The 26,932-nt window shown below is 44.6% G+C and overlaps 1 protein-coding gene across 2 annotated transcripts; it reads left to right on the top strand.

Moving 5' to 3' along the window:
• The first annotated feature begins 492 nt into the window (after positions 1-492).
• LOC308482701 (solute carrier family 2, facilitated glucose transporter member 5-like) lies at positions 493-26,932 on the top strand. Of its 2 annotated transcripts, XM_081016119.1 has the most exons (14): positions 495-988; positions 2,981-3,064; positions 6,675-6,773; positions 7,751-7,914; positions 9,044-9,168; positions 15,938-16,090; positions 17,642-17,767; positions 18,538-18,725; positions 20,130-20,240; positions 21,022-21,123; positions 22,180-22,255; positions 23,724-23,851; positions 25,477-25,659; positions 25,771-26,932. In XM_081016119.1, exons 1-14 carry the CDS (start codon positions 899-901, stop codon positions 26,125-26,127), a joined length of 1,986 nt encoding a protein of 661 aa, XP_080872245.1. In that variant the 5' UTR covers positions 495-898; the 3' UTR covers positions 26,128-26,932. The 2 variants fall into 2 exon arrangements, with proteins under 2 accessions (XP_080872246.1, XP_080872245.1); XM_081016120.1 differs by lacking the exon at positions 20,130-20,240 and having other exon boundaries at positions 493-988.

Genomic DNA, 26,932 nt, shown 5'->3' with positions numbered 1-26,932 from the left:
GTTGGGTGGACCTGGGTTCTAGTGTTATGTGAGGGGGAGGGGAAAAAACCCCTTTCCTATATGCTTTCTCCATATCACAATGCGTAATTCTATACATCTCTTGTCAGGTCACCTCTTTTTTATTCTCTAAAGTAACAAACCCACAAATGTAATGTTTCCTCCCATAAGCGCTACACGAATGCTGAACACTTGAAAGCCCCATACTAATTATTATATTACCCTTTAAAATCCTCCGGGATTTAATGGGAAATTCTAGCAAAAGAAGAGTAGCTCCAGGCAATGAAAGCAGCGCCGTTCCATCCCTACCGGGATGAACTTCTTATATCTTCAGCCATCATGTAAAGTAGATCAATATATTTAATACTGTATTTAATTGTTGTGGGGCGAAGGTCATGTTGTTGTTGTTGTTGTTGTTGTTGTTATTGTTATATAAACACTTCAAGCTCCTGCTTTGCAATTTGGAGGGGAGGAAGTGCTAAACTCAAGAGTGTGTGGCTTTCCTAAGGCCATTTTGTGTGCTTGTGTTAAAGGTGGTTTTAAGTCAGGATTTGCTGATGGTCCCTTAGCCTGGTTTCTTGCAGAGAGGATACATAATCCTGTTAATACTCTGAGTAGCTATGCTACACCAGCTGTATTACTCAGGTTGCAAATCATTCAGATCTGATACGCTCCAACATGGGCGTCCTTTATTGGGCCTTCCAACTGTCAACAGCTTCCCCTGGAATGTTCCAGCCACCATCCCCTGATTGGCTCTTGCAACGCCGTGAACCTTCCGAATGACTTGTTTCAATGAGAAATAGAGCCTGGCTGCCTGTTCCGCCATTCACCAGTTCCGAAAGCTTGGGCTAGTCTGCGTGTCCTTTGCCTCTCCGTCCCCTACCCAGCCTAAGAAGGAAGGATGACTGCCAACAACCTAGAACTGGAGAACCAGTTGGACGCTCCAAATGTTGGACTCGAACCCTCGACTGCCAGCCTGACAGAGGATAAGGTATGATGGGAGATGTACACCAATGAGATATTCAGCGGGACAAGGTTATCTCTGCATACAAACTCAACAGGGAGGACAGGGAAGGATGTACTGTAAGTGACATCCCATAAGAAGAGTCCGCTGGATCGGGTCAAAGGACCATCTAGTCCAGCATCCTGTTCTCGCCATAGCCAACCAGTTGCCCCAATGGGAAGCCCATAAGCAGGACCTGAGTGCAGCAGCAACTCACCCTACTTGTGGTTCCCAGGCACTCCCAGGCATACTGCCTCCAACAGAGGAGATAGAACATAGCCATTGTGGTTAGTAGCCATTGTTAAGCTCCGGAATTCACTGTCACAAGCTGTACAATGGTCACCAACTTGGATGCTTTACACTCCAATGGCAAATTGATGGGGGATAAGGCTATCAGTCGTGGGATGTGGGTGGCGCTGTGGGTTAAACCACAGAGCCTAGGACTTGCCGATCAGAAGGTCGGCGGTTCGAATCCCTGCGACGGGGTGAGCTCCCATTGCTCGTTCCCTGCTCCTGCCAACCTCGCAGTTCGAAAGCACGTCAAAGTGCAAGTAGATAAATAGGTACCACTCCAGCGGGAAGGTAAACTGCGTTTTCGTGTGCTGCTCTGGTTCGTCAGAAGCGGCTTAGGCATGCTGGCCACATGACCCAGAAGCTGCACGTCGGCTCCCTCAGCCAATAAAGCAAGATGAGCGCCGCAACCCCAGAGTCGGCAACGACTGGACCTAATGGTCAGGGGTCCCTTTACCTTTACTTAAGGCTATCAGTGTTTTTTTGGCCTTGATGGTGTCCAGGTATTGTCAGGGACTGGACTGAGGAGGAATGGTAGGGGCCGACCTCCCTTCTCCTGAACCTTCCCAAGAACAGGAGGACAGTATAGATTTAGAACAGTGGTTTGCAGAAGGCCATAGTTCAGAGGCTGCAGAAGGGAAATATTGAGAGAAGAACAGCAGGAAGAAGCAGCGCTGGGGGAGAAACAGCTGACAGACTCAGTGTCTTTGGAAGGCCTTCCTGAGCCCCCCTCTTCCAGGACTAGGCGGGCATTGAGAGTAGTAGAACAGAAAACTCAGAGGCAGAAAGCTCAGTTCAGCCATCGCAGGGATGACAGAGGGGGTTGGACTTTACTCGGAGCGATGCCATTATTTAATAGAGACTGCATTCCTTCGTCTCTCTCTCTCTGTGAATACTGAATAAATGACGTGGTAAGAACTCTTCTTGTTTATCTGCTTTTTGGCTGCCATCGGGGGAGGGATCGGATTCACTGAAGCCTGACAGGTATTTTAATTGCTGGTTTTAATTGTGTTGTGGCACCCTTTAATTTATTTTAACCAGTGTGTATTTCTTACTCTGTACCTTATAACTGAACTTCTAAAATGTTGTAAGCTGCTTTGAATCCCTACTTGGGAGAAAGGCAGGATATAATATATTTATACCTTATAATATTTTACCTTATAATATATTAAATAATGGCAACAACAACATTTGTTTGTTTGTTTGTTTGTTTATATGCTACCCAACCACCACTCTGGGTGGCTTCCAGCAACTTAAAACACAATATGACATCATACATTAAAAACTTCCCTGAACAGGGCTGCCTTCAGATGTCTTCTAAAAGTTTGGTAGTTGTTTATTTCCTTGACATCTGACAGGAGGTCGTTCCACAGGTCGGGCACAACTACCAAGAAGGCAACAGAAGGCTAATGCTATGTTCTAAATAAAAAAATTCCTTCCTGTAGCACCTTAAAGACCAACTAAGTTAGTTCTTGGTATAAGCTTTCGTGTGCATGCACACTTCTTCAGATACACTGTGTGCATGCACACGAAAGCTTATACCAAGAACTAACTTAGTTGGTCTTTAAGGTGCTACAGGAAGGAATTTTTTTATTTCGACTATGGCAGACCAACACGGCTACCCATCTGTAACTGGAGCTATGTTCTAAAGTAATTTGCAGCAGTCGATAACATTTTCCTTTTCCCCAGGTAAGCCAGTCATCTGATACTCAGCATCGAAAATCCACGGCAAGCATTTCAATAAGGAGAAGAAAGTCCGGATCCCGCAAATGGGTAAGTTCAGAGGGTTTGTTCACCCAGCGAGGTTTTGTTAAACAAACTGATGTCTGTTTGTTTCCAGAATGCAAATAGGTCTGGCAGGAAATCCCATCAAATGTATTTATTTTATTTATTGGGGGGCGGGCGGGGCGGGAATGTGTTAATGCGAAAACTCTTTTAAGGCTAAATGGGTTACATAGTAAAATGCAGTTAAAATGAGCAAAATGTTTCAAACCAAATATGCATAACTAAATCCTTTTGTCTGGGTCAGGCTGCTGTCTAAAATGATATAGCGAGGGTGCTTGCCTCATACAATATTATTGCTAAAACTTGTTAGAAACAAAGGAGAATAATTGAGGAAATAAAGTAGCAGAGCAGGGTGTAAGAGGACAAAATGCTTCTGGGTTTCTTTCACTGAGACCAGCAGGACATTTTTCAAATATAGTCGTACCTCGGCTCCTGAACGCCTTGGGAGTTGAATGTTCTGGCTTCAGAACGATCGAAAACTGGAAGTGAGTGTTCCAGTTTTTGAACATTCTTTTGGAAGCTGAATGTCCGATGGGCGAGGACTGTGGGGAGTGGGACTGTGGGGAATGGGTGAGCTGGATGAAGGGTGATGGAGACAATTTTGGGTTGGAATCCCCCAGAGACCTACTCCTCAATGAGAAAGGAAAGAAACTAAGACAGAGACCAACAAGAGACAAGGAAAAGGGCAAGCACAAACAAGATGAAGAAGAATTGCAGAAGGGACATGGAAGAGATTTAAGGGCCTCGGACATAAGGCTTCCAGGTTGATGGACTAGACGGAATGGACAATAAGGACAATAAGGACTGACATGACCCAAGACCAGGAAGAAGAGACGCTGGATGATGATTGGAAGAGAATTTATAATGGAAACTCTTTTATTTTAGAATCAGCTAATGAATATTAGAGAAAATGTGGGAATGAAACTATACGACTCTAGCAGAAATGATATTAGGAGTTATGTATATTTGAAATTTAAGATTTAAATTTTAAGGCACTTAGGGGTAAGATAAGGTTAAATAAATTAAGGTAATCTGAATAATAGAATATGGGGAAAGATGGTAAGGATTTGTTGAGTTAATTATTAGGTTAAATTGTTAAGACAAATTTTATAACAAAAATTGAGAAAGATGGAAAGAATTTGCTGAAATAATTACTAAACTAGAATACAGAAACGGAGGTGTGAGGAGGTCAATGAAACAAGCAAATGGAAATTATGGCTATGCAATTTGGGATCTGTGTTTCCCCCCCCCTCTTTTTTCTTCTTTTTTACTTTTTTTATTGCTGTATTGTTATATTGGTTTTCACATTTTGTGCTTTTCTCTTTTTTTATTGTCTTCTTTTTCTTTTTTCTTTTTTTGTATTGTAGTGTTGTTTGCTATTTTTTATTTTTCTTGTAATTTTGAAATTATCAATAAATATTATTTAAAAATAAATAAATGAATGTCCGATGGGGCTTCCGTGGCTTCTGATTGGCTGCAGGAGCTTTGTGCAGCTTATCAGAAGCCGCACTTTGGTTTCCGAACATTTCGGAAGTCGGACGGACTTCCGGAACGGATTCTGTTCGACTTCCGAGGTGTGACTGTACATGCATCTCAGATCAGATGCATATGTAAGCGACTCCCCACTTTTGCAGCAGTTGCATTCCGGTGCCCCATGCACATAACTGAAAATCACATAAGTGGGGGGCACCCTCCAAACACCCTTTAAATGCCCTCTCGGACACTCTCTATCCAATCCAAATTTTAAAAAAATACTGTACCACAATATATCCACAACTGGAATTGGAGCTGTGGGCATAGCTGTCAACTGTCCCTTATTTGGGGACTCGCCTTTGCTCAGCGCTTCCCAGCGGAGAGGTGACAGTGGTTTTCCTTGCTGCATCCCCTTTGCCGGGTTGCTGTGCTGTGGGAACCACCGCTTGAGGCTTCGTTTGGCTGCTGGCTGGTTCTTTCTGCCTTTGGCTCGGAGGGGCTCAGAAGTTGAACATACCTGTACTTGGAAAATCCCTTATTTGGGCTGCTGATTTTCGAAGCTGCTGGTCCCTTATTTTCAAATCTGTAAGTTGACAGCTATGGCTCTGGGGCTGGCTGGATGCTGGAGGATGTGTGGAGAAGCAGCTGCTGCTGGGCCGCCACATGCATCAGCTGTTGGGCGGGGAGGCCGAGCAGTCTAAACAGAGTCCTGCTACATCTCCAGTCTCTTCTCCACCCTCACTGAAGTCCCCTTCAGGCTCTGGGGAGGGTCTCCTTGTGACTCTCCAGCTCTCACACTCCATTTCCTGGTATGAATTAAATTACTTAATTATTTCCCAGAGCTGCACAAGTGAGGAGCCCCCCCGTATTCTTTTCCCTGCACACTTTCTCTACACCACGTGTAAATATCATAGGGCACCCGTGCTGGAACCTGGTAACATTTATTTGTAAGCAGTCCTCTTACAACCTTCAAGCAGAGTGTTCATAAAAGCTTGCAATGTCAGCACTTAATAATGCTTTCTGCAATATTATAATAGGCAGTGCCTTTTTTTCAGGGGATACTCAAGGCACCTCTTTTTGTTGTTGTTGTTACAGTAAGTGCCACACTTTTTAACAACTTCATGGCAAGTACCGGCACCTATTTTTCTAGGGGGAAAGCACTGGTAATTGGTGATTTAAAGATTTAAAGGTACTACTGGGTACAAACTGCCCATGGATCCTCTAAACACCAGAAACACCAGAAATTAATGGTAAAAATGTAAGAACATAAGAGCCTCCTGAATCAAGCCAATGACACATCTAGTCCCATATTCTTAATTAATTCTAATTATTAGTTTGCTTTTTCCTCCCTTTTTAAAGTACTTATTAATGTCTGTAAATAAGAACAAGAAAAGGGGGGGGGGATTTGCATGCAAACAAAAGAAAAGAACAGGAAAACATATTGCAAGAAACCAGTGTTTTTGCAATATAGCACGCTTTTATTTTATTTACAAATGAAGACACCCATGATTGTATGATGCTTCCTGTTTATCCCAAGTTGTGGATTTTGTGAAAGTATGTTTATGTTGACATATATTCTTTGTCCTTAAATTTCTGTTGGGGTACTAGCAGTTGGGAAGCAAGGGAAACAATGATGTCGACTTTTCATTCCTTCATTTGTATGTGAATTCCTTAGTTTATGGGAATGTTTCGTTTCCTTGCAGGAAGAACCCAAATAATAATAATAATAATAATAATAATAATAATAATAATAATAATTTATTTATACCCCGCCCATCTGGCTGGGCCTCCCCAGCCACTCTGGGCGGCTTCCCAAAAAATATTAAAATACTGTAATACATCAAACATTAAAGGCTTCCCTAAACAGGGCTGCCTTCAGATGTCTTCTAAAAGTCTGCCCTTTGCCACTTAGAGATGTTTGTGCTGCTGAAATGTCTGGCCCAGATCCTTGCTTTTTGGATTTCTCTGCTAGACCAAACCAGGACAGCGTCAGACCTCTCTTTTACTATGTGTTTAAGTTTCTTTTTCTGAAGTTCTACATGTATTGAATAAACTATCAATTTAAAAGGATGCTTCGCCCTCTACACTCAAAGGCCTCAGTATCTACTTCTGCTCCTTCCCATAGGCGCTGACAAGGCAGCTTCTGCTAGTTACATTGCTTACTTCCTCTGGCTCATCTCTACAATATGGTTACAACCTCTGGGTGGCCAGCCATCCATCTACGGTAAGATCAGACATGTAATGGTCTGGGATTGCAGAGGGTCAAAGATCTGTTACTATTTCTGCAGCAGGGACCCCATGTCATCTGAAACAGCATGAAACAGGAGCTTTTTAGCCACCTGTCAAAGAACGAGCCAGCAGCAAACTTTATTAGCAAAAACACAATCTGCACAGCATTGGCTGAGTGTCAGGCCTAGTGAGCACAGCAGCTCATCTCTGTTAGGCCTTATCCCATCAAATCCCTGCCTCTCCAAGTACCATCGTCTCCAGGGCTTTCCCCAAGCAATCAGAGACTACTCCTGCATGCAACCTGCCACTGCTCCACCCGTTTCAGCCCTCTTCTGGTTCTGGGAGACAAGCAGGGAGGGGAGCTTGCCGCAGCAGGGGGGAGAGACACACACGACTCTTCACCAACCTGGCTCTTGGCCTCTCCCCTCCCACTTACTGATTTCAGTTTCTGCCTCTGATTCCAGACTTCTCTCCGCAATCAAGTCAGCGGGAGTCAGCATCAGAAACGCCGCTGCTTAGGGTGATATGAAGGGTCAATTGTGCAAGGCCACCTACACCTCGTCGGTAGCAATTCTATCTTCCGCATTTCCGCTACAGTGCCAATTTGCCCTCAAATTTAAAACCCAGCCAACGAAAATCCTCCAGGCGAATGGGCAGCACCCAAAATGCCCACAGCATGTGTCCCATGTCCCATGAGATTATGCTTCACAGCAGGAGGAAGCAGGGGAGGTGGTTCGGGAAGCTGCACAACCTGTTCCAAATCTATACTGTCCTCCTGCTGGGAAGTTTCAGGATCCTGATCAGGAACAGGAGCAGAGGGAGGCTCCCACCATTCCTCCTCAGCACGGTCCCTGACACTATTGCACGAAGGAGTTGAGTGCATACCAGAACTTGATTTGTGGGCAAATCAAGTCCATTAAAGGGCTCTGCTCTCCCAGGGCAACCATTCATATCTACTCCTCCCTTTCCTAGCTCATATCAAACTTTTACAATGGCACATATCAACAGAGGAAGAATGCCAACGTAGATGAAGAAGACTATATTGATTTCCTCTACACTTTCACCATTGCAATCTATTCCCTTGGAGGCCTGATTGGGTCCCTTCTGGTCAGCTTCATGGTGGACAGATATGGCAGGTAAAGAGGGAATATGTTTATGGGGCTCTGGCACAGGGGTGGGTCCTTTTAGGCTTTGCAGGCCAGATGCTTCTCTGGTTCTAGCCTTAGAGCTGCTTGCCTGTCAGTCGCCAAATGTCACAATGGCATTAGGTGATTGGGTGCTTTGAAGTCCCAATGTCAGGACTTCAAAGCACCACACAGGAGCCCATGGCGGTGCTCTGAAGTGCCCAAGGCTTCTATTTTAACAAAGCTGACGGGTGGTAGAACCAGTGTCTGATTTCCCTTGCCAATGCCACTTTAAGGCTCCTCCCTGTGCATTGGCAGCTATGCCTCTATCTGCCCCACACTTGACGTTACATATGAGGTCAAGCAAGGACAAGTGGGTGTGCTTTGAGGGAAACAGCCTCATAGGCCAAGTCTGGCCTGTGGGCTGGAGATTCCTCGCCCCTGTGTAGTGGGGTAGGAGGTGTTTATTAGGGGACATTTGGGGGTGGGGGGGGAATGCAAACAGATGTGAAAATGTGGAGAGCTGAAAAAATAGGAAATGGAAATAAACAGATTTGCCCATCCCTAGCCAAGATGCAAAAGCAACTTAAATAGAAATACTTGCAAGTATAAGATTGGCTTAGGATTTAAATATGTGATGTTATAGAATAATATGTTTAAAGTTAATATGAAAAGAAAGAAAGATGTTACTCGACTAAGTAAATTTTATGAGAAATTAGTTTTGGAAAACCGTTACAATGATACACATTGAAACTCAGCCAGGGGGATTTGAGGAAGTCACTTAATAATGTTAACAAAAGTGGAATTATTACAGTTAGGATTTATGTTTGTCTGTTTGTTTATAAATTTGGAAAATCAATAAAAAAATTTAGGGGAAGGAGATGAAAAAGCAAGTTGCTAGTCCATGTGAAGTTGGCAGCTGAAGTCTCAGACGTCAAAGGAGGGGGTTGAATGGGGTTTACAGTAGTTGGGGGTTTCCAGGAGCTCTCCTGCCTTGCATAGCTCCTTGTCCTTCCCATAACTATTGAAAATAGACCAAATTGCCCACCAAAAGACCTTACTGCAATTCAACAGCTCCTCTCCTGCTTGTACATGTATTGGCTCCCTCTACCTCTCCTACCCCTTTTCCCTGTCTTTTCAGGAAAGGGGCCTTGGTAATAAATAACATTATGTCCATATTCTCTGCTGGCTTCATGGGATGTTCTGCTGTGATACATGCCTATGAATACACCATATTTTCACGCTTGGTCACTGGAATGTGCTCAGGTGAGAGAGGGCCCTGGGCTTAGTGGTTTTAGCAAAGCCACTTAAATAATGCAAGGGGCATTATCAGGGTGCAATTCCAGCCAGGCAGGAAGCACTGGAGGAGGGTTTAAAGCTGGGATGGTGAAGGGTGTGCCCTGGGGGGAGGCGTGCATCTTGGGGAGAGTCCTCAAGGCCAGATAGAGAGGCTTGGGGTGCTGCATTTGTTTTTGTTTTTGTTTTAATAATTTTTTATTAAGGTTTTAAACAAAGAAAAAGAAAAAAACAACACACAGAAAAAAACAATACAAAGTTTAACAATAAAAACACAAAACATAACAATTAAAAACAAACTCTCTTTTCCATTCCCGATTTTAAATTACTTATTTTCTGGACTTCCTCATACCTCCCTCTTTTGTATTCCAATCTGCATTATTTGTCCAGCAGTTTCTTTTCCACTTTTTTAAACCCAATCTTTAATTTAATAAAATATTAAAATATATAGCTTCAACTTTTTTAAACATAATCCTTGTTCTTAATGTCATATACCTTTAAATTTTCCCCTTTTATTATCAAATTTCCATTTCTTTAAACATCTTTAATCTTGATCTTTAATCTTAATCTATCCTTAACTTTAACCTGTACAGCTGGAAACCGCTTATTTTCAATCCAACATCACTCTAACATTCCTTAATTTTGCAGTGTTTCTGAAGATAGTCTTTGAATTTCTTCCAGTCTTCCTCCATCGACTCTTCTCCCTGGTCACGGATTCTGCCAGTCATTTCCGCCAATTCCATATAGTCCATAAGTTTCATCTGCCATTCCTCCAGCGTGGGAAGTTCTTGTGTCTTCCAATACTTTGCGATGAGTATTCTTGCTGCTGTTGTTGCATACATAAAGAAAGTTCTATCCTTTTTTAACACCATTTGGCCCACTATGCCCAGGAGAAAGGCCTCTGGTTTCTTGGGGAAGGTATACTTAAATACCTTTTTTAATTCATTATATATCATTTCCCAGAAAGCCTTAATCTTTGGGCACGTCCACCAAAGGTGAAAAAATGTACCTTCAGTTTCTTTACATTTCCAACATTTGTTATCGGGCAAGTGATAGATTTTCGCAAGCTTGACTGGGGTTATGTACCACCTGTATATCATTTTCATAATATTCTCTCTTAAGGCATTACATGCCGTAAATTTCATACCAGTGGTCCATAACTGTTCCCAGTCAGCAAACATAATGTTATGTCCTACGTCCTGTGCCCATTTAATCATAGCCGATTTTACCGTTTCATCTTGAGTATTCCATTTCAGCAGCAAGTTATACATTCTTGACAGATTCTTAGTATTGGGTTCTAACAATTCTGTTTCTAATTTTAATTTTTCCACCTGGAAGCCAATTTTCCTGTCTAATTTAAATGCCTCCATTATTTGATAATAATGAAGCCAGTCTCGCACTTTGTTTTTTAGTTTTTCAAAACTCTGCAATTTCAGTCTATCTCCGTCTTGTTCCAAAATTTCCCAATATTTTGGCCATTTGACCTCCATATTGACCCTTTTCAAGGCTTTCGCTTCCATTGGTGACAGCCACCTTGGGGTTTTATTTTCTAGCAAATCCTTATATCTTATCCATACATTAAATAGCGCTTTCCTGACAATGTGGTTTTTAAATGCTTTGTGTGCTTTGACCTTATCATACCATAAATATGCATGCCATCCAAATACATTATTGAAACCTTCCAAATCCAAAATATCAGTGTTTTCAAGAAGTAGCCATTCTTTCAACCAGCAAAAAGCTGCTGATTCATAATAAAGTTTGAGGTCTGGCAGGGCAAATCCACCTCTTTCCTTTGCATCTGTTAGTATTTTAAATTTTATTCTAGGTTTCTTGCCCTGCCAGACAAATTTAGAAATATCTTTCTGCCACCTCTTGAAACAGTCCATTTTGTCCACAATCTGCAAAGTTTGAAACAAAAACGACATTCTAGGCAATACATTCATTTTTATCGCAGCAATACGGCCTAGCAGTGAAAGCTTCAAGTTTGACCAAATTTCTAAATCTTTTTTCACTTCTGACCAACATTTTTCATAATTATCTTTAAATAAATTCCCATTTTTTGCTGTCATGTTAATCCCCAGGTATTTAACTTTCTTAACCACTGTTAACCCTGTCTCATTCTGAAACCTCTCTCTTTCAAACGGTGTTAAATTTTTCTCTAAAACCTTGGTTTTTGATTTGTTCAATTTAAATCCTGCCACTTGACCAAATTCTTGAATCAGTTCTAAAACCCTTTTTGTACTAGATTCTGGCTCCTGTAACGTCAATACTAAGTCATCTGCAAATGCTCTCAATTTATAGTGTTTAGTTCCGACCTGTATACCTTTAACCATCTGGTCCCTTCTAATCATATTCAGCAACACCTCCAGGACCGAAATAAAAAGAAGAGGGGAAATTGGGCAACCTTGTCGTGTCCCTTTTTCAATTTTAAGTTCTTCCGTCACAACGTTATTTACAATTAGTTTAGCCTTTTGTTCTGAATAAATTGCACTTATACCATTCTCAAAACCTTGGCCTACCCCCATACCCTGAAGATTCTTCTTCATAAAATTCCAAGAAATATTGTCAAAGGCTTTCTCCGCGTCTACGAATATCAACACTGCTTTAGTGTTTATATTCACTTCTAGTTTTTCCAAAATATCAATTATATTCCTCAGATTATCAGACAAGTGTCTTCCTGGGAGAAAGCCCGCTTGGTCTTTATGAATCTCTTCCAACAGCACTTTTTTAAATCTCTTCGCCAAAATATCTGCAAAAATTTTGTAATCCACATTAAGTAATGATATTGGGCGGTAGTTCTTTAGTTGTGTCTTTTCAGCCTCTGTTTTTGGTACAAGTGTAATATATGCTTCTTTCCACGACTCTGGTGCCCTCCTCCCCTCCATTATTTCGTTGCAGACCTCTTTCAATGGTTGAATTAGCCATTCTTTTAAAGATCTATAGTATCTAGAGGTCAAGCCGTCTGGGCCTGGAGATTTACCCAGTTGCATGTTTTGAATGGCACCTTCTATTTCCTGTTCCGTTATTCTGTCATTCAAAATTAGTCTCTTTTCTTGAGATATTTTTTGTAATCCATTTGTTTTCAGAAATTGGTCTAAGTCTGTTTCTTTCACAGGCCCTTGAGTGTATAGTCTTTTAAAATACTTCTGGAAACAACTTCTAATCTCTGCAGGGTTCTGTATATTCCTTCCATCCACTTCTAGATTCGTAATCGTATTTAGTTTTTGTCTCTTTTTCATTTGCCATGCCAACAATTTACCACATTTATTGGCTGATTCAAAAGTCTTTTGTCTCATTTGTTTAATTTTCCATTCTATTTCCTGATTCATTATTTTCATATATTGTACTTGATATAACTTTAACTCTCTCAAAATCTCTTGAGATTTGGGATTTACTCGCAATCTTTTTTCACATTCATTCATTTTGTTCATAATTTTATCCTTCTTCTCATTTTGAGTTCTTTTCTTTATCGCGTTCTGTTGTATTAAGAACCCTCTCATAACAGCTTTACTTGCATCCCAGATTACTCTTTTCTCCACGTTGGAACTAAGATTTATCTCAAAGTAGTCTCTTAGAGTTTTTTGGGCCTTCTTAAGAAATTCTTCATCTCTAAATAAGGTGTCATTCATCTTCCATCTGAAGGAGCCAGTTGGCATTAGTTTCATTTCCATCTTAACAGTGTTATGGTCGGAGCAAATTTTCGGGCAGATTTCCACCTTTCTTGTCTTTGGTGCCATTCCTCTAGTTATCCAAATTTGGTCAATTCTTGTCCAAGTCATTTTGGCTTCAGAAAAGAAAGTTCCCTCTTTTGCCAAGGGGTTTCTAATTCTCCAAATATCCACTAAGTCCAAGTTGTCTGTCATATCAAAAAAAGTTTTCGGTAGTCTACCATCTTTGGTGACTACCTGTCTTTGTGCCTTGTCCATGTAAGTAGATACCACTCCATTCATATCTCCCATCAAAATTATGTTGTAATCCATATGGTCCATCAAGGTCTCATGCAACTTCTTAAAAAAATCAGATTTCCCGTCGTTTGGTGCGTAAACTCCTACAATCAAAAATTTTTCTCCTTGTGTTTGAATTTCAATTGCCACAAATCTTCCTTGGTCATCCTTGAAAACAAATTTTGGTGATAAATTGTCTTTTGCGTAGATCACAACCCCTCTCTTTTTAACTTTATCTGACGAAATAAATTCCTGACCAAGTCTTTTATTTATCAACAATTTCCTGTGTAATCTTGTTATATGTGTTTCTTGTAAACAAATTAGGTCTAATTGTTCCTTTTTTAATATATGAAATACTGACTTCCTCTTCTGAGAGGAATTCAAACCCCGGCAGTTCCATGTTAAAAGTTGCAGGGCCATGATGTTATTGTTTTAGTTCTCCTCCTACTGCACCTAGTGCCTGTTCCTCGTCCGTCGGTGGTATCCCTTCTTTCGAACTGTCTTTTGGTTCCGGAAATAGTTCTTTTTGTAGGTCTTCTCCGTGGTCCCTGTAAAATTTATCTTTATCGTCTTCCGATCTTATTTTCCTCTTCTTTCCCTTGTAACTAAAAGACAGGCCTTGAGGGAGTTCCCACCTGAAATTGATGTTGTTCCTTCTCAGCAGGATAACCAGGTCTTTGTATTTTGATCTGAGATCCAGAAGATATTTCGGAATATCTTTGAATATTTCCACCCTTTTCCGATGGATTTCCAATGTCTTCTTGAAATGTAGGCCCAAAATCTTATCCCTCTCTTCTTTTGTTCTAAAAGTAATCAGGCAGTCTCTCACCTTCTTCTCTCCTCTTCTCCCAAGTCTAAAAGCATTTACTATTGTGAAACTGTCTTTTGCCAGTTCTGGGTCCCAAAAGTCCAAAAATTCCTGCGTGAGAAATTCAGCTAAATTGTCCTTTTCCACCTCTGGTACTGATCTGACCCGAAGATTCACTTGCTTCTCCTTCAAATCTAACATAGACAGAGTTAGTTTGTGGTCTTCCAATTGTTTATGCAGTGTTGGTAGTTCCTCTTGAACCTCCTTAACATCCGTAGCAGAAGTTGTAGCAATTTCTTTAGCCTCTTCAGCAATCTGGCGAATTGAGGCTGATTCCTCTAATAATTTCTGAATAGTCTCTGTGTTAGTATTTACTTTTTGGCCCAAATTATTTATACTTGCTGTATTCTGGTTAATACTCGCTGTATTCTGATTGATACTTATTGTATTTTGGTCAGTCTTATCAGAAGCCTCTGCTACTTGTTGACTTATTTTATTCAAAGATTCATTAACTTTGGCCAAAACTTGAGCAAAGGCTTCTTCACTTGTCGAACTTTTTACCTTTGATTGTGCCGATGAGGCTATTGTTGAGGTTCCAGAAGGGCCTGAGGCCGAGGCTCTCCTTTGTAATCCTTCTTCTGTGCGAATAGTCCTCCCCGATCTTGTAGTCGAAGCATCCGCCTTCTTTATATCTGCCATTCCTTAGATAATTCTCAAGGTCAGACACGTAGTTAGAATTGAACAGTGGAAATTTCCTCCCAAGCAGTGTGAGAACTCCTCAAGCCTGCTACAGTTACAGTTATAACAAGTTGCAACAATTCCAAGTTCCACTAGGGGGACACTGTAACAGTCATAAAAGTTCTTGGATACTTTAGTTTCCTTTTTAAGCCCCCCTAGTTTGTTCAGAAGGAAAACAGTCTATCACAGTTTTCAACTTAGGACCAGGAGATATATATTCACAAAATCTATCCAAACTTTTATTTCCAGTGCAGGACTAGCTGTCAAAATATATTACAAGACAGTACCTCTCTTACTTTCCTAGGATCTGGAAAATCCTTCCCCAGGAAATTGAGTGATGGTTTAATCTCTTCTTTTCCACTCTTTATAAAGAAATCACCTCCAGAGATCTCCCCCTTTTTCCCTCAACTTATAGAGGGAAAAGTCCAGGTTAGATGATTGGATTAAAGTCCGCTGAAACGTACTTTCCAAATGCTTCCGCTTTCAAGTTCAATGCTTGAAATTTATCTACAATAAAGGAGGCTGACTTCCTTTTTAAACCTCCTTCCGTTTTCAGCCTAATTTCAGTTTTCAATTTGTACAGTTCCAATTTGAGTATATCCTACTCACGGATCGTTGATTTCCAGGTCCGGATTTTAAGGAAGAAAGGCAGCGCTCTCCGGTCAACAGCTTGCGGCTTCACACCACGAACGAGCAGACAGCCCACAGCACAGCGCTCTCCCCCGCTCCGATTTCAAGCCCGTTTCTGGGCTTTTTGCCGGGTTGGGGGGGGCGCCAAATGTGCCCGCTGGGTCCCAGGTTCACAGGCTTCCCCCGCCTGTGATTTTTAGGGGTCCCCCGCTGCGCCGAAGCGGGATTCGACCCTTTTTTTCGTGGCACTGATTCCCTCTAACCGAGGAAATCCGCCATCGACCGCTGGCGCCGCCTCCGGAAGTCCTTGGGGTGCTGCATTTGGTCCCCAGCCCAAAGATTCCTTGCCCCTGCCATCAAATACCGTATTTATTGATTATTGCAATGTCTATTTCCCCCGCCCCCCAAAGTAGCAATTTAAATGCCTGTTACATCATGGACCAATCTCCACTACCCAACATGCAGGGGCACAGAATGCCACTCTGAAGAATGCCACCCAAAGCTGGGGCGAAGATCAATTGGCCACCTCCACCCAGCGGAAGAACCTCCCATGTTCCTTGAAAATGTTGCCGTGTCCCATCCATGCTGTTAATCGTCCCTTTGTCTACCATCTAACCAGGCATGTTCTCCTGCATCGTCCCACTATACCTTGGAGAGATATCCCCTAGAAACATGAGGGGGTCCATTATGACGGTCCCTATGATCTTTGTCACCATTGGCGTCATGGTCTCACAGATCCTTAGTCTTCAAGAGCTTCTCGGGACTGAGAAAGGTAACCTTGGCAGATCATCACAAGGGATGTTGGAGAGTTTCAGCAGAAATGGAAAAGGAAGCAGGACGTGCGGGTGCTGCTGGTCAGGATGGCGATGCTCGGCCTCCACAGTTCCAAATACCTGTTGCTGTAAGCCACAGGAGGGGAGAGGGGTCAAATCCTGCTTGTGGGTTTCCCACAGGGATCTGGCTGGCCACTGTGAGATGAGGATGCTAGACTAAATGAGCCATTGGCCTGATCCAGCAGAGGTCTTCTTATAATCTTATGTTTATGTGATGATGAGGAGGAGGAGGATCAGGGGAGCCAACTTGGGCCCCCGATTATGGGTGCCCAGTGTGCGTGAAGTCATGATGTCAGGTTGTAATGTGATGTCATGATGTCACGCTCGCCCACTGGCCTCAGAATGTGATTTGTGGTGGTACCGGAAGTCAGGTTCCAGGACCTCGCAACACCTCAGAAAGCCCCCCAATTTCTGTTGCCACTGGAAGTTGGGTTCCAAGGTCTCAGAAGTTCTCAGAAAGCATCTCCGAGGCCTTGGAGATGCTGTCTGAGGCCTTGCAAGACCTCAGAAGTTGTGGGGGGAGGCCCTGTGGTGTGGGTGCTCAGGCATTCAGAGCCCCCATATTTGGCACGCCTGATGATGATAATTTTATTATTTATATGCGACCCATCTGACTGGGTTGCCCCAGCCACTCTGGGCAGCTCCCAACAAAGTATTTAAGCACAATAAAACATCAATGATGTTTGCTTATCCATCCCATGACTGGAATGGAAATCAATCAATCTGGCAAACTTAATCATTGTTGCCGTGGCTTTCTATTTGCAAATGATACATCATGGATTATGGTCCATCCATGTCAAGCTGCTGGTTGTCCAGGAATGTACAAAGACAAGGGAATGTTTTTTACCGTCCTATTTTTATTCAGTATTTAGAGAGAGGCTATAGAACCCAGCCTCTTGGATAATGGCATTGTCCCGAGTGAATCTCCACCACCTGTCTCTCTCACTTCCTCATTCGTCACTTCTGCGGGTGCTGCTATGTGCCCTCTGTCTTTGAGCTCTTTGCTCTCCTACTTTCAAGGCTCGCCGGGTTCTGGGAGAGGGTAGGTCTCTGTCTCTATCAGCTGCTGCCCCATCTGCTGCTGCTTCCTCCTCATCCTCCTTCTCTCCCATTATTTCCCAACTTTCCCCCTCATCTGCCTCAAACCCCTGCTGTAAATCTAAACTCTCTTCCTCTTCTCTGGAAGGGTCAGGCTGGGGAGGCAGTCTCCACCATTCCTTCTCTGCCCAGTCCATTCCGCAATTTGCATCGAGTTACGCTACTACGAATAAAATGTAGCAGCGTACTGGCAACATAATTTCCGTCATTAATTGCACAAATGCCGTGGGTTACATAATTCCCACACAGTGGACAGTGAGAGGGAAAATACTGTTTTTGGCAGAAGGCAAACTGCAGAGGAAAGGAAACAGTGCAGCTTGAGTTGGAAAGATGGCGGAAAGGAAAGGGATGCCTTCTCTCACCCCCAGTCGTAACCACATCTTCTTGTACAGGTTGGCCGCTATTGCTGTGCTTCACTGGAATCCTGGCGGTGTTTCAAGTCATCGTCTTGCCCAGCTTCCCCGAAAGCCCAAGGTTTCTCCTGATTCAGAGGAATGATAAGGTGAAAGCCAGGCAAGGTACAATCGCCTTGAGTGCACAGGAACATTACGGCATGGGGACCCTACATAGAGGCCTGTGGGAGTCTCTGAGCAAAGGCTGGCAGCTCCCGCTCTCCCATATACAGCACTGGGAGCATCCTCAGACCTACCCAGGAGACACAAGGGGGGCGAGGAAGATAGGAAGCTTCTCCCAGTCCCACCAAGAGATGCTGGGGACTGAAACTGTGGCCAGAGCTGGCCCAGCCATTGGGCAGGGTGAGGCCATTGCCTCAGGGAACAGAAGCCCTACCAGGTAGCACCCCTATGGGCACCCTGCCTGCCCTGCCGTCTCTGCCATTGGCACTGATTTCAGGCAAGATCTCACACGATTTGGAGTGAAAGCTCCCCCCCCCCAATCATTGCAATCTTCCTTGAAATCGGCGCTGGTGGTGGTGGTGCTTCTCTGCCGGTGGCAGAGGTGGCAGGGTACATGGAGTTGGCAGAGCAAATGGGGGCAGCGGCAGTAGCAGGGCAGGGTGGCAACACATAGGAACATAGGAAGCTGCCTTATACTGAGTCTGACCATTGGCCCATCTGGCTCAGTAAGAGGAGGCATTGTCCACACTGACTGGCGGCAGCTCTCCAAGGTGTAAGGCAGGGGTCGCCCCCCCCGGCCAGTCCTTACCTGGAGATGCCAGGGACTGAACCTGGGACATACAAAGCTCTACCACTATTCTTCCGCATTGTTGTTTCTTCATCTCTTCCTGCCCTGGTGGCTCAGCATAAATCCATTCCCTGCTCCCTTCCAGTCTTGCAGAGGCTGAGATGCCATGATGATGTGGAGAGTGAGCTTGAGGAGCTCAACCAGGAGAACGTCTCGGTAAGGGTGGAGAAGGAGATGAATGGGATGAAGCTGCTGTGCAACCAAGCCATGCGTTGGCAAATCATCTCCGTGGTCATCCTCATGAGTGGCCAGCAGCTCACAGGTGTCAATGCGGTAAGAGAGGCAGCTTCCCAGTTGGGCTAGAAGGCTGAGCGAGTGTTAATATTCATCCGAACGACCACTCATGCAGAGATGCAGCAGGGAACCTCCTTCTCTGCGTGGTGATCCCAGCTCCCAGAAGACTCTAGTCCAGGTCTAAGGCACCTGTGGACTCCCAGTGGTTGCTGAGCTACAGCTCCCATAATCTCTAGCTATTGGCCAGGATTGCAGGGGCTGATGGGAGTTACAGCTGAGCAACATCCTGAGGGTCAAAGTTCCCCCATCCCTGGACTAAAGGCTCCTGGAAGCTGAGAACATCGCCCAGGAAAAAAGAGGTTCCCTGCTGTGTCACTGTATGAGTGGCTGCTTTGGCTCAGAGAAAAGGCGAGCCATAGGTGGCTCAAGAGTTGCATAAAATTATGCAAGGTGTGCAAAAAGTAGAGAGAAGTTTTTGTCCACCTCTCAGCTACAGATGGAGGATAAATTTGATTTGGCCTTCATTCCATTGCAGACTTGCCTGATTCATACTTTCCAAAGCAATATCAGAACCAAAAGACAGCCCTCCATCAAAATCTGCACTCCTTTGAATTTTGCAATGCATTTCTCTGTTGTACTAACATGTCCAAAAGTGCATACAGTAGGATTAAAGTGTGTCTTAAGGTGCATCTACTGGTGAAAATAACAGAAAAATGTGTATTATATTAAATTGCCTTGCAGGTATGTGCATATTAGGGAAAACTATCCAAAAATATGTTTAATTGGGAGAAAAATGCACTAAAATGCTGATTAATTTTTAGGAGGACTTAGCAAAAAAAACCAACAACATGCTGGTGAAGAATACATGTGTAGAACTGGAACTCCAACTTGGAAAAATGAGAAACCGGGAGAAACCAAAATGGACAGATTCAGCCATCCCTAACCACAAGTGCTGGTGGGATTTTGACTACAGCTCCCACAATCCTCCCTGATTCTTGGGCCATGCTGGCTGGGGCTGATGGGAGCTGTAGTCTAGCAACATCTGGAGGGCCACAGGTTCCACAACTGCTCTGGAGTTTGCAGACACATGGGCTAATGACATGTTGCAGAATACAAACACTGTATATATATCCCAGGATGCATTTCATTCGCTCCCACAAAATGCTGGTAGTCTGGGAGTTAAGAGCATCAGAACATGAGAAGAGCCTACTGGATCAGGCCAATGGCCCACCCAGTCTAGCATCCTGTTCTCACAGCGGCCAACCAGATCCCTCTGGGAAACCCGCAAGCAGGTCCCATCCCCAAGAGCCCTCTCTTTTCTTGTGGTCCACAGCACCTGGTAGCCATCATGGCAAGCAGCCATTGAAAGCCATGATTTTGTCCAATCTTCTGCCATCCCTTCCTCCGGTTGGAGGGCATTCCATGGTTGTGGTTTGCTTCCAGGTGTTCTATTACTCAGAGAGAATCTATGCAACTTTGAGGGTCAAGAAGCAGGAAGCCCGGTATATCACTGTGTTGGCAAGTATTTTCATCGCAATCTCGCTGATGATCGTGGTAAGCCTCTCTCTCTCTCTCTCTCTCTCTCTCTCTCTCTCTCTCTTCCTAAAATCAAAAGTTCCAATCTGTTTCAAATGGTGTTAAAATTGTGCTGTTGTCACGTCAAAGAATCCCTGGGGGAACCCTTATAGGACATGTGCAGATGCTCCAAGTGTCCCTATTTTCCAGGGACAGTCCTGGATTTACAGAAGCTGTCCTGGTTTTCCTTAGGATGTCCCTATTTTCATCAGAGAAATATTGGAGGCTAAAGTAAAGGTAATGGACCCCTGGACAGTTAAGCCCCATCAAAGGTGACTATGGGGTGTGGAGCTCATCTCGCTTTTCAGGCCCAGGGAGCCGGCGTTTGTCCCCAGACAGCTTTCCGGGTCATGTGGCCAGCATGACTAAACCGCTTCTGGTGCAACGGGACACCATGACGCAAACCAGAGCGCACGGAAACGCCCTTTACCTTCCCGTTGCAGCACTACCTATTTATCTACTTGTACTGGAGTGCTTTCAAATTGCTAGGTTGGCAGGAGCTGGGACAGAGCAATAGGAGCTCACCCCGTCGCACAGATTTGAACCGCCAACCTTCTGATCAACAAGCCCAAGAGGCTCAGTGGTTTAGACCACAGCGCCAACCACGTTGGAGGGTATATGGAGTTATGGGACCCCTGAGCCATCCGAAGGCAGCCCTGTATATGGAAGTTACCTCTGTTGATTCCTGGTGGCCTCATTTTATTCTCTTTCTCATTTCTGTACGCAAACTCTCTTTCTTCTCTGTTCTTATACCCTCTAGGTTTATGCAGTGGATTTAGTGGGTCGAAGGATCCTCCTCCTCACTGGATTTGCGATATGCAGCATCCTCTGCATTCTGTTAACCATGACCCTTGAACTTCAGGTTTGCTGATCAAAACCTGGTGTGATTTAGCCAGTGTCACCAGCAAGGGAAGGGCTGTAGCTCCATCACAGAGCACCTGCTTGGCATGCAGAAGGTCCCAGGTTCAGTCCACCGCAGCATCTGAAACCCTGAAGAACCACTGCTGGTCAGTGTAGACCAGGGTTTCCCAAACTTGGATCTCCAGTTGTTTTTGGACTACAATTCCCATCATCCCTGACCACTGGTCCTGCTTGCTAGGGATGATGGGAGTTGTAGTCCAAGAAGAGCTGGAGACCCATGTTTGGCAAACCCTGGTGTGGACCAAACTGAGCCAGATGGAGCATTGGTTTCCTTCAGGATAAGGCAGCTGAAAATCCACTCAGATTTGGTGTCAGGTGGAAGAGCGGGAAGGAATGTTGTTGGCGGGTCTTTCCTGCAAAAATGTATCTGGCTCTTGCATTCCCAGCCCTCCATGCTCTGCTGCAAGTGCCTTGGAACATAACCCCCACATAAATGCCAAGTTGCCTGGATCTTAATCCAGGGGTGGGGTCCCTCAGGCTGGGGAAGGGGTGCAAATGTGGCCCTCTGGCTCTCTTTGCCTGGCCCTCAGAACATTCACTAGGCCACACCCCCTCTCACCAGGCCACACCACTCTCTGGCTGTGCTTTAACCAGGAGGGTTTTTTGCCTGTCCAGAACGTGTCCTTGAACCCTGATCACGCCTCTCGCTTGTCTTGATGGAGACATGTGTGAATGTGAGTGAAACCAGCCTACTGGGAAAGGGAGATTCCAATGGGCTCTCCTTCCCAGGAGGCTTTTTAATGTTGGATGGCCACCAGTCAAGGCTTCTTTAGCTGTGATTCCTGCATTGCAAGGGGTTGGACTAGATGACCTGGGGAGGACCCGTCCAACTCTATAACCCCTTGTCCACCCACTTTTGCCTCTGTCCCACCCGCCACTGATTTGTGGTTCGGAAGGCCCTCAATCTGAGAAGTGCTCCTCCCTCCTGCTTTAATTTAAGGCGTGCCAGGCACTCTCATTCATACATGTCTGAAGAACGCTCAACTTTTTCCCACAGGAAACCATGCCATGGATGACATACGTCACTTCAGTCTTTTTCCTCATCTTGATCTTTGGGCACATCCTTGGGCCAGGTAAGGTGACCTAGAGAGTTCCTTCAAAGAGGCAAACAGGGTGGGCCGCTTGTTTTATTTCTGTTTAAGTGGTGTTTTTTTTTAAAAATATTTATTGAAAAACAAAGAGTACATAATTACAAGTGCACAGAGTAAGATTAGACATAAAAAGAAGAAAAAATGGTACCCATGTAGAAAACAAAACTAATAATAATAATAATAATTCTATATATTACAGAAGAGAAAAAGATAAAGAAAATTGTTATTGTAGTTAACCAGACCATAACCTAATACAGTGGTACCTTGGGTTACAAACACCTCGGGTTACAAACACTTTGGGTTACAGACTCTGCTAACCTGGAAGTGGTACCTCAGGTTAAGAACTTTACCTCAGGATGAGAACATAAATCGCATGGTGGTGGTGCAGCGGCAGCAGGAGGCCCCATTAGCTAAAGTGGTACCTCAGGTTAAGAACCGTTTCAGGTTAAGAACAGACCTCCGGAACGAATTAAGTTCATAACCAGAGATACCACTGTACAGTAGAGTCGTACCTTGGTTCTCGAACACCCCAGAACTCGTACATTTTGGCTCCCGACAATCGAAAACCGTGAGTGTTCCGGTTTTCGAACATTCTTTTGGAAGCCGAACGTCCAACGGGACTTCCACGGCTTCTGATTGGCTGCAGGAGCTGCCGCCACCACCAGGTTTGTGGTGTGGTGAACCGGCTTATACTCGAGTCAATAAGTTTTCCCAGTTTTTTGTGCTAAAATTAGGTGCCTTGGCTTATATTTGGGTCGGCTTATACTCGAGTATATACGGTATTTGATTTTTAGAAGACATCTGAAGGCAGCCCTGTTTAGGGAAGTTTTTAATGGTTGATGTTTTGTTCTGTTTTTAATATTTTGTTGAGAGCTGCCCTGAGTGGCTGGGACAACCCAATCAGAAATAATAATAATAATAATAATAATAATAATAATAATAATAATAATAATGGCAATGGCTCCCCTGCAAAAAGGATCCTGGGAACTGCGCCCTCAGTGAGCTACCATACTTAGCAAACTACGGTGGGAGTTTTCCAGGGAACTTTGCTACTATTTCCCACCCAGTGATCTACACTCATGGTTTATAACCTTAAGGAAGGGTTAAGGAACGATTTTCATAACGTGATGGACACTTATGTTTTCCTTGTAACGTGAATAACGTGTTATTAAAATGTGATACCTGAGGACGCTGCAGAGCAACCAGGACCCGACAACAGGAAAACTGCATTGTTAAAAGGAAGCGACGTTTTTAATTTACCAGTTGCCCTGTGACGTTTTAGAACTATATATCGTTCTAATAATGTTTAAAAGGTCAGTGTAGATCCAGCCAAGGTTTCAACTAGGCACTTGAGAGCTCTTAACTGCATGGCACCAGTTCCTTTCGAATCGCTATGGATGAATGAGCAAGTCCATGAAAAACAGCCTCGAATCCTTTCTTCCCCGCCCAGGTCCCATACCCAACGTGATCATACTGGAGCTGTTCCTCCAGCCATCCCGCTCCATAGCCTTCATGCTCGGGGGCTTTGTGCACTGGTTCCTGCACTTCATTATGGGGATGATATTCATTCAGATAGAGGTGAGTTGTTTGGATGAGAAGAGGGGGTGGTCTGAACTGGTTTGGGAGCACAGGAAGATGCCTTCCACTGAGTCAGACCATTGGTCCATCTAACTCACCCAGGTGAGGAGCTTTTGGCCTTCCAGGTGTTGCTGAAGCTCTTCCCTTGTAGGCTCGTCAAACCAGAGTCTGCACATCTTCCAGAAACTACAAATGATGTCAAATTTTTTTAATGAAACTACCTGGAGGTGGACATAATATTTCTTACCTATTATTGCATTTATATCCCGCCTATCCTCCCAGAAGCTCCAGGCGGCTTGCCTGGGTCTCCCCCGCACCTTTCCATTTCATCCTCACGAAAACCCTGCAAGATACTTAGGCTGAGGGTTCATGACTGGCCTAAAGTCGCCCAGTGAGCCCCATGGAGCAGTGGAGATTTGAACCCTGGTCTCTCCCAGCTCCCGGTTCGACACTATAACCACTCCACCTCACTGGCTGTGTACTGGAGGTGGGGAATACTGGCCTGCAAGATGTTGATGAAATAAGTCCTACTCCAGGGAGAGCTGCTGAAATTAATGGACTTTAGTAGTTAGCCATGTCCATTCACCTCAATGGGTCTACTTCGAGTAGGACTATCTGTATATGTGTTGTTGCTGGCATCTTGAGAGACAATGGAGTGGGGGGTGAAGTCAAACCGCTGCATTAGTAGCACCAAAGTGACCTCTCTGGGGTGTAAGCCTGGGTAGAGTGTATGGAGCTCCTGAGCTGCCAAGAAGTCAAGACACTTGACATCATCAGCCTCGATGATGTAGTCCAAAGGAAAGCAAAGTAATACGCCGGGCACCAGCTTGGCTGCAGGAGTTGCCAGGAGGCATACAAGGCGCCAACCAACCGTCTTAGGGACTCCACTTCTCCTGAAGATATCCCACAAGGCTGCAGAGGTTTAGGACAGGGGTCAGCAACCTTTTTCAGCCGTGGGTTGATCCACCATCCCTCAGACCTTGTGAGGGGCAGGACTATATTTTTTTTTGGGGGGGGGGGATGAACGAATTCCTATGCCCCACAAATAACCCAGAGATGCATTTTAAATAAAAGGACACATTCTACTCATGTAAAAACGTGCTGATTCCTGGTCCGTCCGTGGGCCGGATTGAGAAGGCGATTGGGCTGGATCTGGCCCCCGGGCCTTAGGTTGCCTACCCCTGGTTTAGGATAACAGTTTTCCTTCTCCTAGATGGGTTGCCTTCCCAGGTTGGCGAGTCCTATCTGCTCCTCACTGGAAGTTGGGTTCAGGGGGCTTTCCAAGGTCTTGGAACTTGATTACCACCGCAATTCAGTTTCCGAGGCCGGGTGTGTGTGTGCATGACGTCATGACGTCACGTTACGACCTGACATCATGACTTCACGCACGCTGGGTACCCATAATCAGGGGCCCAAGTTGGCTGCCCTGATTATTATCATCATCATAATCATCACATAAACATAAGATTATAAGAAGACCTCTGTTGGATCAGTCCAATGGGCCATCTAGTCTAGCATCCTCATCTCACAGTAGCCAACCAGATGCCTGTTATATATTGTGGTTATGCCCATCTCCCTTCCCACCCCCACCCCTCTCATTTTCTTATTTCAACGTTCCTTTCTAGACACGGATTGGTTCCTACACCTTCCTCCTCTTCTGGCCTCTCTGCGTGTTCAGCTTCGTTTACATCTTCAAGGTTATCCCAGAAACCAACGGCAAGACCTTTCTGGAAAACAAGAAGTACATGTCGTCAATGGCCAAGAAGGTGAAAGTCCAGGTCCAGTTCCCAATCCGGCGGACGTTACAGGTATTTTTAGTCTTTTGTTGGAAGCCGCTCGGAGTGGTTGAGGAAACCCAGCCAGATGGATGAAGTATAAATAAATTATTATTATTATTATTATTATTACTACTACTACAGGACAAGGACAGAAGGCGGTCAACACGCCACAGCGTCAGAAGCGACAGCGTCAGAAGGGATAGCATCAGACCCGATAGCGGCAGACAGGATAGCATCAGACCCGATAGCGGCAGACGGGATAGCGGCGGCAGACGGGAAAGCGGCGGCAGACGGGAAAGCGGCGGCAGACGGGAAAGCGGCGGCAGACGGGAAAGCGGCGGCAGACGGGAAAGTGGCGGCAAACGGGATAGCAGCGCCAAACGGGATAGCAGCGCCAAACGGGATAGCGGCCCCAAACGGGATAGCGGCGGCAAACGGGATAGCATGAAACACAAAGAAAGCCTCAAAAGAAAACAAAGACCGTCCGTCGTTTCTTAATGCTACCTGCCCTTCGCTGGTATACGAACGACGGTTGCTTCTCTTCCTATCCAAAACCTACTCTTTTTCTGTTCAGACTTTTCTACTCTCCTACCATGAATTACTGCTATTAATATTATTACCAAATACACACCTAATTGTAGAGTCAATTATATATCTATATATAAAATCACATTAGAAACAGGTAACAAAGAAAAGACAATCATTTGCAAACACCAGAGTGAAATACTTTATACAGCAGTCCCTCACTTTACTCAGGAGTTCGGTTCCAAGGGTTTCATGTTCACATGAAAATCAAAGCAAATCCTTGGAGCTGCGCCACTCCTCCAGCAAGGCAGAGAGCGTAAAAGGTCATTTTGTACCAGGTCCACTCAGGGTTACCTGGCACAAAAAGAGCTTTTAAGCTCTCTGACTTCCTTGCGGGGTGAGGCCCTCTCAGTACGCTGGCTCTGGAAGGCTAGGGAGACCACGTGGGGAACTGACATTGCTCCGCGAGACCTCATGAGAACATCCCAGAGCTTTCCAGAGTTGGTGTGCCCAGTGGGTCTTGACCAGCAAGCTTAAAAGCACTTTTCACACCAGGTAGCCCCGAACCGACCTGGCACAAACAGAGCTTTTAAACTCTTCACCCTGCTTGGGACTTGACTTGTGCAATTTCAGCCTCCCAGGATTGAACTCACATGCAAAATGAGCAGTTACTCTTTGCCATATCGGCTTCTCCTACAGTTCTATTGTTCTATCTTATTCAAGGATTAAAAGGTATTAAAGAACAATTATAAGGCGGTATATTATTGCACACCGAGTA

Source organism: Podarcis pityusensis (genome assembly GCF_964106645.2).
Source record: "Podarcis pityusensis genome assembly, chromosome: 8".
NCBI classification, from domain to species: domain Eukaryota; kingdom Metazoa; phylum Chordata; class Lepidosauria; order Squamata; family Lacertidae; genus Podarcis; species Podarcis pityusensis.
This window is presented reverse-complemented; position numbering and strand designations above follow the sequence as displayed.